Raw genomic sequence first — 15,411 nt, 5'->3', positions numbered from 1 at the left:
CCAGCTCCATAATGACGGAGATTTAATAGAATAATTGATTTTTGGATCAACAGAAAATCAATAGGCAATAATGGTTTCGGCAAACATGAATTTGCTCTTTCCAGCTTCTCAAATGTGAGGATTTGTTTCTTGTTTCCGTTTTATATCATTAAAATTGAATATTTTTGAGTGTTGGACAATCGGTCGCAAAAAACAAGCTTTTTTTTGGTTGTTTTTTACATTTCATACATTAAATGATTGATAATGAAAACAATAGTTTGTTGCAGCCCTAGTGCACATGGCCTTTGTTACTTACTTACCACCCCTGGCTGCCATCGTAAAAACATGAAAGTGTGATAACCTAAAGGAAGAGAGACCTCAAATTTATGTAGCACTAGTTTAACATTAAAATTAAAAAACATTATAGCAATAGTGTCGTTTTTTTTCACAAGAGGTGGTAAAACTTACTCACCAAAGATCTCCCAGCACAGCTCACAAAACCATAAAACATGAAATATTTCAATCTACAACATAATGAGCTATAATGCTTTATTTTCTTTCTGCTGTTTAATTCTTCTGTCAGGTCTCTCAGAAAGTTAGATCCACTTTTTTTTGCCCAGTCACATATCTCATTTTCAAAGGTAAAGATTATGTTAGTAACGTGTTTTTGTGCCACATGACTTATATGACAGCCTGATTTACACACACACACATTCAGAGCTGTAACATCTGGTTACTCTGAGGGAGATTTCAGCGATAGAGGTATGGAGTGCACCCACTCAAACAAGGCAATGCAAGCGAGGATCATCCTCCTTTGTTCCTGCGGGGAGGTTTACTGTCTATAAACACTCGGCTTTTACGGTGGAACGTCCAAATAAAAAGCTTTTTGAAGACTTCGCCCAGTCAATTAGTCGAGCAGTGTCAATAGAGCTGCTGCATAATGACTCACCTGTAATTGCGTGAGAACGAGCACTTACAGGAGACTGAATGGCACGTCACATAGGAATGACAAAGCCCTCAATCTGGTTTTAAGGACTCATTCTGTAATTGACCCCCAACCCCTCCACCCCACCTCCTTTCACACACACACACACACACACACACACACACACACACACACACACATTTATCTGAGTTTCTTAAGAGTCACGTGGCTGATGACACTCAGTGAAGCATGATGCTTCCAAACACAAACTTTAACCCCGTTTCCACTGCAGGAACTTTCCCCCAGAACTAAGAACCTTTTGAGGAACTCACTGCGTTTCGACCGCAGGGACAAGGGTCTAAATGAAGTTTCGGGACATTTTAACCCCCCAAAAAGTTCCTGGTCGGTAGTACTTTCTGAAAGTACCGGAACTTTCAGGGTGGAGTTTGGAGGGATTGCCGTCGCTGATTGGTCAAACACTCACAGCGCCGCTGCTTCAACTTGTGTGCCGCTTCGTTCATAAACAAGTAATTATTCTAGTATCGATTTAGAACCATTTTAGGATAAGGGTAGAGCATTTCTCTTTAAAAAAGTAAATTTAGGCTTTACTGCCAGCTTTCCGACTCATTAAAAAAAAGACAGAGAGAGAGAGAGACCGCGAGGGCCAGCGGTATCGTTAAGAGACAGACAGCAACGCTGTGAATGAGAGACATAAAAGTTATTTCAAAGCACAAATACCCATCAAACACTCAACGGATGATTTACTGTGGAGACGGATGCTCTTATTTTCCTGCGCTGCACATTACATCCAGCGTGCATCAGTAAATATCGTCGCAGTGAGACAAAACCTAGCGTTTGTTTTTTTCTAAGGTTTATTTTTTTCCATCGTGTGTTAGATGAAACAGGACACTGAACAGAGTGTGTTTACCGCTGTGACCACCAGCTGCCCTCGTCCCATGTCATGTTGCTTTTTCATACGTCAGCGGACTAATTTGCCTAATCTTTGCAGTGGAAACGCAGACAACAGTGGGCTGAAGGAACCTTTTAGTTCCTTGAAAAGAAGGAACTAAAAGTCCTGGTGGAAACCCAGTTTTTGAGGGCTGGCTGGTGAACTAAATTGCAGGCTCACTGGGTGTGCTGAGCTTATATAAACGTCCCTCTCTGGGCCTTTTAATAAACACGCATCCTCGCTTTGTGTAGGGTAGTGGGATAATGAACAGGCCGGACAATTACCATAACTGGCTGATGTTATCTCAAACTTCAGGGGGGAGATCAGTTGAAATGTTGTAATTGCACTGTCAAGCTGCTGAAAAGACACCCCCATCCACCCCCATGAACATACATCTACCCCCCCTCAGCCCCTTCTCCGCTGCCTTCAGCCACTTCAAAATGAAATTCTTCTCCGTCTTCTCCTCCTTTAGCGGTCTCCCTTGTTTTTTGACGCTGATATGCAGGCATCAAAGAGAAGCCCAGCGGCCATTAGAGGGCCTGAGGGCCTGTGCGTGCTCCAGCAGAGAAAAACGAACAAATCTGACTTAAAAGATCAAAAGAAGTGTTGTAACTATTTCATTTGACACAACAAACCAGCCAAGAAATATTTCAAGTTAAAAAGACACCAATTAACTGGCAACCTAAATTTGTAGTTTTTTAAAAAACTTCATAAAGTGTTAAAAACATGCTGATTATACTGTATGCTTTTTCATTATTTATATTTGCGCCCCTGTACATGAGACATGATGATGCACCGGGCGCTCTCTGCGAAACAATGCACAGCCAACGTCCCCCCGCAGTTCAAAGGAGTCGCTCTCTCTAAACATTATCATATAATTTGGGCCAGCCGTCAGCTTGTAAATAAGTGATGTAGAAGCCTATTGTGTGATGGGGCACAGGTTGGAGACAGGCGTCTTTGCTCTGCCGGCATGAGCCGCCGGAGACAAAGGCAGGAGACAGAGCGTCTAACCTTTGATTCTTCTGAGGACTCAGCCGCCTCGTATCAGGCTAGGACGCATCGGCCACAATCATGCCCCCAATGTGGGGACGTCAAGAACAATAGAATCACTCTCTCACAGCCGAGCTCAACAACCCGCCCCGGCTGCAATTGGATTAGCGAGTGTCCAACCACCACATGTTAGCCTAATTGACATAAAAGTGAAATTTGAGAACAATAAGGGCCCTAACCCTTAAAGGCCTACTGGCTTTGAAATGGCATACCATTTCTGTAACAGCTTCTGTCAGGGTGATCATTTCCACTATTTTTTCTTTCTTTGATGAATCATTCAAACATTTTTTTATTTGGGGAAAGACAGAGCATCAGAAAGATTCCCCTGCTTTTATATTTCTTTTAGCTAAAAAGTGATTTGAACACATTTAAAAGGCCATCAGGAAGTATTAGGCTTAGAATTTACATCAAAAAAATTCTAATTAAAACAGTAATAGATCATTACTGTCACCTTTTATTTTTACAATCCCCTTATATTATAAAGTTATAGTTTATATATTTGTTTTAAGGGTCTTAAAGTGGTTGATTAAAGTCAGTGTACATTTCTGATTATGTGTTATGTTGACGCAGTGCTCGAATTTACGCAAATAGACAAAAGGGTTCATCTTGTAATCTGCTGGAACGTGTTACTGGAAGCAATTCATGTTTTTATTTTTTTCTTCAAAATGTATATCATATGAAAGCAATAAATATTACCAGTAAATAAACTTTACTTTTTAGATTGTTTTTACTATTTTCTCAATAAAAAAAAACCTTATACAATCTAATGTACATTATGAAAAGTTGTACAGCTTTTTTATGTTTAAAATAAGGACTCAATTTATTTTTAATATGTAGATATAAATATATATATTTTGTCAAAATATATGATCATATTGTCAAAGAAACAAAAAAAAAAAGTGAGACAAACATACACCTCAACATAAAAGTTATAAATAAGGGTCCAAGTGAACATTTTTGGGAGTAAAGACCTTCTGATTTGTTTTAGCGTCCATGTTTCTTTTTTTCACGGCGCCTTTCCGAGTTGTTGTTAGTCTGTGTGTTAGCGGCAGCCGCAGCCCTCCACCACCATTTCCTGGTAGTTTTTTAGGACCACCTTGTCGTGTTCGTCCAGGTAGAGCATGGAGATGGCGCTGAGCTCAGTTGGCACGCAGCAGGCCTTGGGAATGTTGTTGTTCACAGAGTTCACCAGTGTCTGAACAATGGCGTGGTTGGTTGAGTTCAGGTGATCCGCCAGAGGGAAGGGGCATTCCCCGTGGCAGTAATAAGCCTGGTAACCAGGGGGCGCCACTATCCAGTCATTCCAGCCTACATCGCTGAAGTCCACATATAGTGCGTGGCGCCGGCAGTTGCGGTTTCGTTTACGACCCCGCTGCTTGGGGCTGCGCTTGGTCCGGCGGGTCAGCGGGTGACCCTTCCCGTCGTGGCCAAAGGTAACCAGGAGGGGGCGCAGCTGCTCCCAGTCCTCGCCGGGCTCCCGGTGTAGCGAGCGGCTGACGCGTACATGTCGGCCCTGGTGGCGCGGCGTCTGGTTGAGGTGCAGAACCTCCACGGCCAGCCCGTAATTCGGAACGTTCTCACGAGTCCAGCGCAGCACCGCGGGGCTCACGTCAAAGCTCTCCCAGCGTGACGCGTTGTGGCGCACGAGCCGCGTATCCAAGAGCTGCGTGATCAGCTGACCTGGCCGCGGGGGCTTCAGCACCTCGTACACGTTTATCCGGTGAAGCCCATGGTCGTCTGAGAAGGCGTCAGCGATGGCCTCGTCAATCTGATGACGGTAGAGCCTAAGTTCGGCGGACGAGAGCAGCTCGTCCTCTGGGATGCTGCTGAGGTTGAACATGAAGCGAAGGGGCGCCGTTTCTCCGTCGTCCACATCGTGCACCCTTTCCATGTGCTCTGAAAATGAGCAAGAGGAGAAATGAGGGACCTTTGATTAGCTACGTAATTCATTAATGTTCAGAACTTGTAATGTCAACTAAAACTCACAACTTTACTTCACATGTACATCTTTCAAATTGAAAACATATTCAGATATTGAAGTTTCCATGAAGATGCCGTATCTTTTGTTCACTGTGTTCTTTGCCCTCCAAACAGCACCAACAGATAAAACTATGAAACTAACCTCACACTTCCTCACTCTAAAGCGGCTTAATTGACACCGAAGAATGTACACGCACACTCTTCAAGGCCTCTGGGATATTCAGGAACATAAATATACAGCGTCCACGCTTCCTTATCTATCTATAAGGATTATCCTGCCCTTCTCTCTCTGCCTTTCCCTGAGCACTTTGCTGAAACACGCATTACAAGGAGGGTGGTGATTAACGTACCACAGCTACAGTATAAACACAGTGGAGGCTCCCTGTTCCACGCTCAGTCTGCAGATTTCTGGCAAGATCACCATTGTTGGGGAAAGGAATGTTGTGTCTACTATTTTCCTGCTCAATCCACCCCTGTTATTTCACACCCAGGCCCTAATCTTACCCAGGTGGCTCTCATTATTAAAACCTGCTGTGTTTTTGATTAGCTCCGCCGTTTGTTCACTTAAGACGTTTATCATTTTCATCACGAATAATCATTAAGGAGTCAGACAATACGGTAGAATCTCATTTATCTGAAGCCCATGGGAAAGGAGGGGAATGCAACGCATTCAAATCCTCAACCAAAGCTTATTCAAAATGTGAAACGTGCACACACCATCTCTTGTACATTCACAAAATCATTTGAAGTGAATGAAAAACAAGGAGGTGTCACCTGTTACACACTTCAATTCTTGCTGGATTCAAGATGATACATAGTTGACCTATGCTGTAAACATTGTCCCCTCGTCTAACCGTCCATCGGCTGCAGATTGTAATAACTTACAGTGTTTTGGACGGATCAGTCGACTGAATCGCACAATGGTGCTTCCATGGGAGCGAGCACTCCCACTCAGAAGGCCTCAAAGCGTGTTATTAACATAGTTTAGCACAGGAGAAGGAGGGTTAATGCCTGCAGAGAGCAGGAGAAACTAATACGTGTTCACACACACACATTGCATCACGGGCTGAAGTTCCTCCTCCAGTGGCGGTACTCTTTCTTCCTATCTAATCTTGGTACGCTGCCGTGTGCTACCGCTAGCAGTGTGTTTGACAAGCCCCATTAAGGCTGACTCATCCCTCCTTCCTCACTCCTCCCCCTAAGGGCGGACATGTTCTGTAGCCCTAAAGCTCCACGCTTTTCCCGCTACAAGATCGCTTCCTCGCTCGCTAAGTCCGGTACATCCCCTCTGCCTCTCTGCCAAAGGTCGTTTTCAAGCATATATCCGACATGTTTCAGTCGAGCTTTCTTACATTTAACAGATCGGGTGCCCTGGATTTTCTCCGAGCCTAATTGAGACCTCTGCGTTTGTCGCTAAAACTAAGCAGATCCGAGTCACAATAAACAGAAACCCTTCTAACGTTCCAGTCTTTCTATCACACCAGCTTTCTGAGACTGTTTTTCCATCTCTAGAGCTGCTCTCTGCACCCACATTGTTGGCAGTAGGGGCTTTATTTAGAAGGCTGCAGAGTAGCATTAAAGATAATTGCACGTTGAGGAAGGTCCTTCTAAAAGAGCCATCCATATAAACTGGAGACATGAGAGAGAGAGAAGCAGCACACTCCAGTTCCAGGCCAAGACCGGGCTTTTTTAAGCCGTGTTCTGCTGGGTGGGGTGAGAAGTGTAATATGAAGGTATGCTTTCCCTTCAGCTGCTAACCAAACATGCAGAGTTTTGTCAAATGAGGCTCTTGAGAGCTTGTCTAGCAGATTTTTTTTGCCCCTCTGTAGACAGTGTTTGGTGACCACATCCTTAGATTCCTTGGTTATGGTGAGATGGGTGGAGCTGCCTTACAATCATGTTTCAAGGGATGTACGACATGTTTTTTTTTACACTTAATACTTAGCAGTCCTCGCCCATGCTAATGAAATACATTACTACCAAAATCATTGGAATGCCTGGCAACAACGACTTTGAGTATGGCGTAATGTTTCTGTGCTGACATGATGAATTCATCATCTCTCTTCCTACTGATGACAAGATTTTCTGCTTTATAGTTGTGCTTTTTAATTCCCCCCTACTCAACACAGTCTCACGGCAGTTCGTGAAATAGTCACGAAATTGAACCTATTTGATTGGTGTACATAGACACAACTTTTGTCGTTACGCTCAACACGACTTTCAACAACACGTGACGCACGTGTCAATTTCCACTCCAGCCTTTTCAAAATAAAACTACTTAGTTAGGATTAGAAAAAGACGGACTTGGATAGGCTAAGGCAACAAACTACTTAGTTAGGTTTAGGAAAGATGGACTTGGTTAGGCTTAGGCAGCAAAACTACTTAGTTAGGTTTAGGAAAAGATTGTGGTTTGGCTTAAAATAACTCTGTAAGTGCCGTAACTTAAGTATGGAAGTTACCTGACAAATAAATCAACTTTGACTTGGTTTCACACGGAACACGAACACCGGTCTCCTGGGTGAAAGTCCTGTCTATGTACACGAATCAATACATTCAATTTTGTGACTATTTCACAAACTTCTGTGCGACTGGGCTGCCCTATTACATACGATCCTCCATTTCTTTCCCTTACCTTCATGGTGGAAGCCCCTCACAGTGTTGGCCCGGCTGGCTGACCTCTCCGGGTACTCGAAAGCGATGTCATGCGCCCCGGCCTCCTCAGCCTCCCCCGACTGTAGCCGATAGAGGTCCAGCAGGTAGCGGGGCACGGAGGCCGAGCGGCTGGGCCGCGGCCGCTTCTTGAGGCCGAACATGTGCAGCAGCGTGGCCTCGAAGTCCCGCAGCAGTTCATGGCTCTGAGCGGCCGAACGACCCTGCAGGCCCGGTACTTTCTTTTTCCCTTCTTCAGGTATCAGACTAGCATGGTTGCTCTCTCCCAGCAGGACTTGGCATATTAAAATGACCATCAGCATTCGATTACCAGGAATCATGATGTCTCTGAGGGCAGTAGAAGAGATGGAAGATTAGAACAGAGAAGCAGAAAAGCACAAAAAAGAGCAAACAAAGCGCCTCCAATTTAACTGAAATAAAAGATTAGTCTGTCCCTTTTCTACATGTCTTCACCAGGTCTTCTCTAACTGTTCCTACTGACTCTAATTGGTTTGAATAGTCCAGTCTGCCTTGTTTACAGTAAAGCAGTCCCCGATCAGATAGACCACTTGCAGTTTATCTTTGGCGACATCCTCCAAAGGTAAACAGCTGGTTCAAGAACCCAACTTTTTTTGAATGGAATCCGAGGGCCATTCCTCTTCGCTCCCGCCCTCCCTTCCCCCCCGTCTCCTCCCTCCTCCACTATGATTAGACAAATAAAAGAGGCAGCCCCGGGGTCAGAGCAAATTCTTAACTCGATAAGGAGCCACGGTCCCTCGCAGTCTCCTACTAACAAGCCATGGGGCAAACCGAGGACTATGTGCCACACATTTAACTGAAAAAAGGCTCTTCCTCATACAAAGACGTGCTTTGCCCAACACCCCAAAGGGACTTTCAGCTCAAGTCTGGATGAACGCCACATAAATCAGTGACTCAGTGGACAGAGAGGAAAGTGGTGGGAGATGCGGCAACGTGTCACATGCCACAAATTGAAATGGCGTGGTCCACTTACTTACCGACAGAAAATAAAGCATGGGAAAACAGTCCATGTTTGTTGGGAGCAGGCAATGGACACGTTCTTCCAGGAAATGTTAGGTGGCGCTGGGCGGCTGCAGGAGAACGTTGGAGTGACCCTGTTCCTAAAAGACACGGATAAAAACACGGGGATTATAAACCAAATGCAGTTACAAACACTATTACATGTTATTAGTAGAAGGTATATCTGTGTCAGTGCGAGTGGGGGTAAGAGAGAAACCCTGTGTCTCTTTAAGGCTTATCATTTTGGCTCATGGGCAAAGCTAGCTATTTACTGTAACAGGAATGTAAGGAGGTATGTGCCACAACACAGACAGCAGATCCCCCAATGCCTTACACTCACTTAAGACTTGAAGACACACCTCATGACATTAAAAATGATAAGAAACCTGTTTCAAAAGCAAAATCCAAGAGCAAAAAACATTAGATAAGTGCCGACTTCAAACTATCCTCTCATGTTCATACACAAGAAGACCAAAGAGCTGATAACGCCACTTTGATCAGGGGTGGTAAAATCTATATCCAAAACAAGAGGGATGTTTGCTTACAGAAACCAAATGAACTCAGTCAACCTTCATCCCTCCGTGAGACTGAGATCACCAATTTCAGACAAGGAACACATCTATCTCAAAAACGGGCCTCATCTCTTAGTAACGCTTCCCCACTTGAGGGATCACACAGGTCGAAGTGACGCTGATGACAGGCCTTCTGCTCTTTGACATCACTGTCATCACTACATTCAGCACTGGAGTGTGTATGGCTTTTTGTAAGGGTACATTTGGCTCTTAATCGACATTGTTTTGGAGCAAATTCTCTGACAGAAATCTTAAAAAATCCCTAAAAAAATAAAAAAGATTCAGGCTTAACAGTTGTTGTTTTTTTTCCTCTGGTGGGTTTAACAAGCTCATCAACGTGGCTCTAATGACTCAATTCTTTTACGCGTCATTTAAATGCGCTAAATGTTGTTGAATCATACTAATAAAATCACTTTGAGTGACCACAACGACAGCACCACCACGAAGCAAACGTTTCTACTCGGTGAAAGCGACGCAGGTCTTTGGTCATCACTGGAGAGCACCCAAGCATTACTACACAGTGAGGATGCACATTAACAGGAACATTATGTGTGTGTGTGTGTGTGTGTGTGTGAGCATGTCTGGGTTTGTATCTGTGCGATTATCTCGGCCCCTGCATGGCTCACTGTACATGCAATCAAGGATCTTTTTCCTAACAGCATTAGACTTTGACCTCCGATTGACCCCCCTCTCCCCCCTTTCTCGGTCATGACACCAGATCCAGTGTGTGTGTGTGTGTGTGTGTGAAGAAAGGGTGATGTGCAGTGTGTGCATGAGCTAAACGGTGTACGCGTGCGTGAGTGTGTGCCACCGCTCGCATGTTCGTGAGAACTGTGGCAAAGAGAGCAAGAGGAGGGTTCAGAACATGATCAGCTCTATTACCCATGGGGTGGGGGGATAACGTGTGTGTGTGTGTGTGTGTGTGTGTGTGTGTGTGTGTGTGTGTGTGCACATCTCTTACAACAAACGTTCATTGTACAGCGAGGGCCTCTCCCATGATTACAGGGATTCATAGCACTCAAAAACACTGACCATACAGAACATCTTGTAACTGTAACCAGCCACTGACAAAGCTGCAGGCTAAAACAGACAGACACTCAAAGTGGTGCGATGATGATGAAAGAAGATGTAAGGCAGACGGGGAGTAACTTTCAACTCTGGAAAAAAAGTCATGGCGTTCCGTTTTGCTGGCCTGTTTTCACCAGTGATAAAAAAAAAAAAAAAAATTGGAGTTACACCAAACTCTGTTCATTTTTCTGATGATTTTCCACCACATGCATCTGCATAGTGGACTCATATTCACTCCTCTTCCTCTTGATCAACAGCAAAACCGAATTCCCAGATTGTAAAATGTTTTAAGAGGCTTCACACTCAGAGGACATTTGAACCGAGCGACAGACTTAGAGACACATTTTGCAACAACAAATGCAGACCAGGGTGCAATTAGGCCGGAGCAGTCGACTGCCCTTGGCTTTGCTCGATCCCCCTTGGCCTCTCTCTCTCTCTCTCTGACCAGAGATAATGTGATCAGACTATGCACATGGCTCTTCAGATGTGTTTCCTGAGGAATTTGACAGTGATGGTGGGAGGGAAGACGGGAAGGAGGGAGGGAGGGCAACAGGTTACCACGGGAACAGCCAAATCTCTGGCCTGATTTTTTTTTTTTTTATCACTTTAGATGACAGTAACACCTCTTGTGTTTTTGCACTCTGCTGCCATATTTCATGTTAAATATCCTCCTCTGGTTGATGCTAATAAGCTTTACAGTTCATAATGATACTGTGTATTCATTATTCAGATGGCTATACTCCAAATCATCATAGTAGTTGCAAAGAAAAAAATAAGTCAAACACTATCCTTTTAAAAAAAAGACTTTTGAGTTTGTTTACCTTGAGTTGGCTCAAAGGCTTTTAAACAATAACTCCACAGTGCAGCCTGTGTGTGCCCAACAAAAATGCAATATCCTCATTTGTGTTGAAAGAAATAAACCAGAGGCCTGTAATGTCTCCTGTTGTTTTGTAGGTTTGGGGATTTTATTTGCTCCCAGTGAGCAGTTCAAGAGCAAGAACATTCACAGTCAGTGAGATCACTGAAACCAGGTTAATGGTTTTGTTAGCTGCTGTAGTGGCTTCTCAGAGAAATGATGAGTTGCATGACTTTTCTTCTGCTGATTTCACTTTTTTTTTTTTTTTAAAGAAGAAATTAAAACACAAGGAAATAAAATCACTTTTGTCAAAATGCTCTCAGCTGATTTGCATAACAGGTTGAAGAAATGTTAAATAATATACCCCAAAAAACAAATATCATCAAAGAAATTATTCTCCTGAAATGACCTAAATAAATTGAACCCATCTTAGACAGATGCACGTGATTTTTTTTTTTTTTTAAATACATAATTATATGTTTTAGGTCTATAAAAGTTTGGCGTGTCTGTTTCCTTCACTACAGCAGAGATAAAGTGCAGCAGTGTGCCAAGGACGCCATGCGCCTGCAGGCCGCGATATGTTTTCTCTGCTGCAGCTTTCACTGTATTAAATGACGCAATTCCACTTTATAATAATTTGTTATGAAGCAGGTGAAAACATGCGAGACCTTAAATTACAATGTCGAACAATAGCAAACCGGAATCACTTCTGGTTGTGCCTCCTGTGATGTGTGTTGGCACCTACTGCAGACTTTGTCATAACTTGACAAGAGATGTTGCCATTTCAAAAATCTCAGGCTCAATTACGCAATGATTTATTGTTGAGAACCTAATCATAAAGCTGTCATTAATTAAGATTTCAAAAAAAAAAAAAAAAGAAAGCTTAAGAAATCAACTTTTTTTTTTTTTTTTAAATCCTGAGCTGTGTGTCATCTCCATCTTCCATATTACACACCGGGATGACGCGTTGACATACAGGTGTTTAATCATTGCCAAATCGGTGCCAAACGTCAGGAAAACAGTACAAGTCGGTAGTAATATAAATATTTTTAATTGTGTTGAAGAAAGACAAACGTAAAGCAATTGGACGCTCCGTTTTGGAAATGACCTCATATGTTGTCACTGCTCAACTCTCCGGCACGAAACGCTCCACCGGGATCACTGCGCTATTCTGTCTCTAAATACGCTCTTATTTCACTTTATCTTCTTTTCTGTGCCAATGAGGAAGACTGTAAGATGTTTATGGGCACTTATCCTTCTACATTTCTACCGGGAACCCTATCCAAACTGTCAGTGAAGTCGCGCAAACACACAAAAAAAAAAAGTCACAAATTCCCTCCTGTATTATTCAACACGTTTCTAAAAGCAGCGCATGTCTGGATCAGTTCTGTGTGAATGTGTTGAGCAGATGAGCAGCTTACCATCAGTAGAGGTACAGGTATCCTCGATATGAATATGAAAGAGGAAGGTGTGAGGCAGTCCAGGCGTAAAAGCGCCGAAATGAGCCTTTAAAGGTGCAGCTGGATGCCTTTTTGGCTCATTAATCCTTTTTCTAGCGACAGACACCTCTGCGCGCACCAGAGGAGACGCTCCGGGTCTCCTATCCGACTCCTGTTCAGCTCGTTTTGGTGCGCAGAGGACGGCAAGACTTTACCAAATGATCCAGCATCTATGGCCCCTTGCAGTTTTTATGTGTCCGCCCAATTTACCGTCCCTGCCTCCTCCTCCTCCTATTCATCCCTCCTCCTCCTCCTCCTCCTCCCTCATCTGTCTCAAACACCTTGGATAACCCCCCTTCTCTCTCCTCCTTCCTCCTCCACTTTAAATAAAGAGAGCGCACAGTTTTCTTTTTTCATTATGTGAAACTTTGTAATTTGACTGTGAATAACAGCCTCCAATCTGCATTTCAATGCTGGGATCCAGACAGTAAACCACTTGTGGCAAAGGGGACCCCATACCTGCAGATGTAAATAATATGTCTAAAGAGAATTTGAGTGTCATTTGTTGACCATATCCAAATTTAGCAATTTGGTAAATAAGCAAATCAGACTCATTAAAATGTCAGAAATCAAATGAAAAACTAACACTAGACACATTCTCATAAACAGGCTCTGAACCTTGTTTTTCACATAATGAAAAAAGTTTTCTTTTTTCATTATGTGAAACTTTGTAATTTGACTGTGAATAGACGGTTCAAATGCTCAATCTGCATTTAAATGCTGGGATCCAGACAGTAAACCTACTTGTGGCAAAGGGACCCCATGTGTACCTGCAGATGTAAATAATACGTCTAAAGAGAATTTGAGTGTCATTTGTTGACCATATCCAAATTTTAGCAATTAGTAAATAAGCAAATCAGACTCATTAAAATGTCAAAAATCAAATGAAAAACTAGACACGTTCTCATAAACAACGTTCCCTGCAGGACTCTGTTTTGAATTGTTGTTGACCTGCTGCTAATTCATCCATCCACCGAAAATCCTGCCAGGCAAATTACATTTTTGGGCGGTCAAGCTATAAATAGTTTTCCCTGAAAAAAAATAAGTATTTTTTGTTTCTTTTGTCCTCAAGCAGATGTGGGGACATTTATTCAGAGATTTGGTCTCTATAGAGGTGATCATGGGTGTTAATGAGGCTCTTGCCTTGATAGTTCTGATATAAAGAAGTCCTTTACAACTCAACAGCTTCTCTGTTGATTAAGTTCATGGATCCCGAAACAAATATGCAAACTAGAAGTTTTCCTCCCTGAACCCCATTAGAGAAGAGTTAGAGCTACATGAATACTGTGCACATGAACCCTTGAGGAATTGCTACACAGCTTCTGATGGTCATTAGGGTGTAATATAAGTGTAAACCCCAGAGGAAACCAGTGTGCTTGAATATCTTTGGAGTGACTCCCATTGTACATGTGGAGCTGTAAAACAGGAATTTGATTAGAAACGTCATTGCGCTACTCTTTCAAGAGCTCTTCAAAAAAACAAAACAAAAAAAAAACACCCTTTAATCATTTCATTCCACGATACCTCATGTAAACATGTTGTCATATGTTGAAAATGCAGAAAAGGTTAGAACACCACAATTACACATTCATCTTTAGTATCTTTATATTGCATCTTTAATATTCTTCATACTTTTCAAAAGCATTTCTCAGACATTGCTTGTTTAATTCAATTTATTGTTTGGCAGAAAGAAACAAATCTGTTTTTCCTTAAGATGTCTGAGAGATGGAACCAATACTTTCTGCTCCTATTTATGTCAGTCTGACCGATCCAACAGCCAAAAGCATTGCAGCATTTCAAAATAACAATTGAAGCTCTGTTTCGTGTTGTTTGCAGTGATGTCTCCCCTTGTAGCACCTCTCCAGACATCTGCACACGTCATGTGACACCGTTTATTTTCTTAGGGGGATAGTTTGCTCAAAATAACAATATTGTCTGACATTTAGTCAAAGCAGAAGATATATATTTTATGAATCTTTGAAAAAAAATAGGAGACCCAGGGAGCCGACCTGTGGCACACCACACTGTAATTGATCTCATGATAGTACAACAATTTCATCTGTAGTCCTGTGATCAAAAGTTGCACTCAAACTAGGGCTGTCAAAGTTATAATAACGATAATAATACGTTAACGCAAATTTGTTTTAACGCCACTAATTTCTTTAACGTAATCGATCTTCCAGAGGTTATACCGGGCTCTGTTTTACAGCCAGAGTGAACTGGTATCTGAACTGGTACTGGTATCATATCAAACTAAGAAACCTAAGGAATCCATTGGTACCAATCATGCCATACTAGCTCGTCGCAAAGGAGGTTAAATAACGCTCTAAACTTGTGCTAAATTTCCGCGAGGAAAAACTGGCATGGCCATTTTCATAGGGGGACCCTCGACCTCTGACATCAAGATATGTGAATGTAAATGGGTTCTATGGGTACCCACGAGTCTCCCCTTTACAGACATGCCCACTTTATGATAATCACATGCAGTTTTGGGCAAGTCATAGTCAAGTCAGCACACTGACACACTGTTGTTGTCTTTTGGGCTGCAGTTTGCCATGTTATGATTTGAGCATATATTTCTTAATGCTAAATGCAGTACCTGTGAGGGTTTCTGGACAATATTTGTCATTGTTTTGTGTTGTTAATTGATTTCCAATAGTAAATATATACATACATTTGCATAAAGCAATCATATTTGCCCACTCCAATGTTGATGAGAGTATTAAATACTTGACAAATCTCCCTAAAGGTACATTTCGAACAGATAAGAAAATGTGTGAAAATTAGCGAATAATTTGCGATTAATCGCGATTAACTATTTTAATCGATTGACAGCCTTAACTAAA

The 15,411-nt window shown here is 42.6% G+C and overlaps 1 protein-coding gene across 1 annotated transcript; it reads right to left on the bottom strand.

Moving 5' to 3' along the window:
- Positions 1-514: 514 nt before the first annotated feature.
- On the bottom strand, positions 515-12,739 carry bmp4 (bone morphogenetic protein 4). The gene is made up of 4 exons (XM_074660819.1): positions 12,488-12,739; positions 8,549-8,671; positions 7,516-7,880; positions 515-4,799 (listed from the first exon to the last, which is right to left on the bottom strand). Exons 3-4 carry the CDS (start codon positions 7,871-7,873, stop codon positions 3,946-3,948), a joined length of 1,212 nt encoding a protein of 403 aa, XP_074516920.1. The 5' UTR covers positions 7,874-7,880; positions 8,549-8,671; positions 12,488-12,739; the 3' UTR covers positions 515-3,945.
- Between the last annotated feature and the right edge of the window lie 2,672 nt (positions 12,740-15,411).

Source organism: Sebastes fasciatus, chromosome 15 (assembly GCF_043250625.1).
Source record: "Sebastes fasciatus isolate fSebFas1 chromosome 15, fSebFas1.pri, whole genome shotgun sequence".
Lineage (NCBI taxonomy): Eukaryota > Metazoa > Chordata > Actinopteri > Perciformes > Sebastidae > Sebastes > Sebastes fasciatus.
Note: the sequence above shows the minus strand (reverse complement) of the source record. Positions and strands in the feature narration are given on the sequence as shown.

What these genes read in the sequence shown, in the direction of transcription:
- bmp4 (XM_074660819.1), bottom strand. Translation starts at nt 7,873, where the DNA reads ATGATTCCTGGTAATCGAATGCTGATGGTCATTTTAATATGCCAAGTC. An exon ending in GAGGGGCTTCCACCATGAAG is followed by an intron (nt 4,800 to 7,515) that starts GTAAGGGAAAGA and finishes GCTCATTTTCAG; the next exon opens with AGCACATGGAAAGGGTGCAC.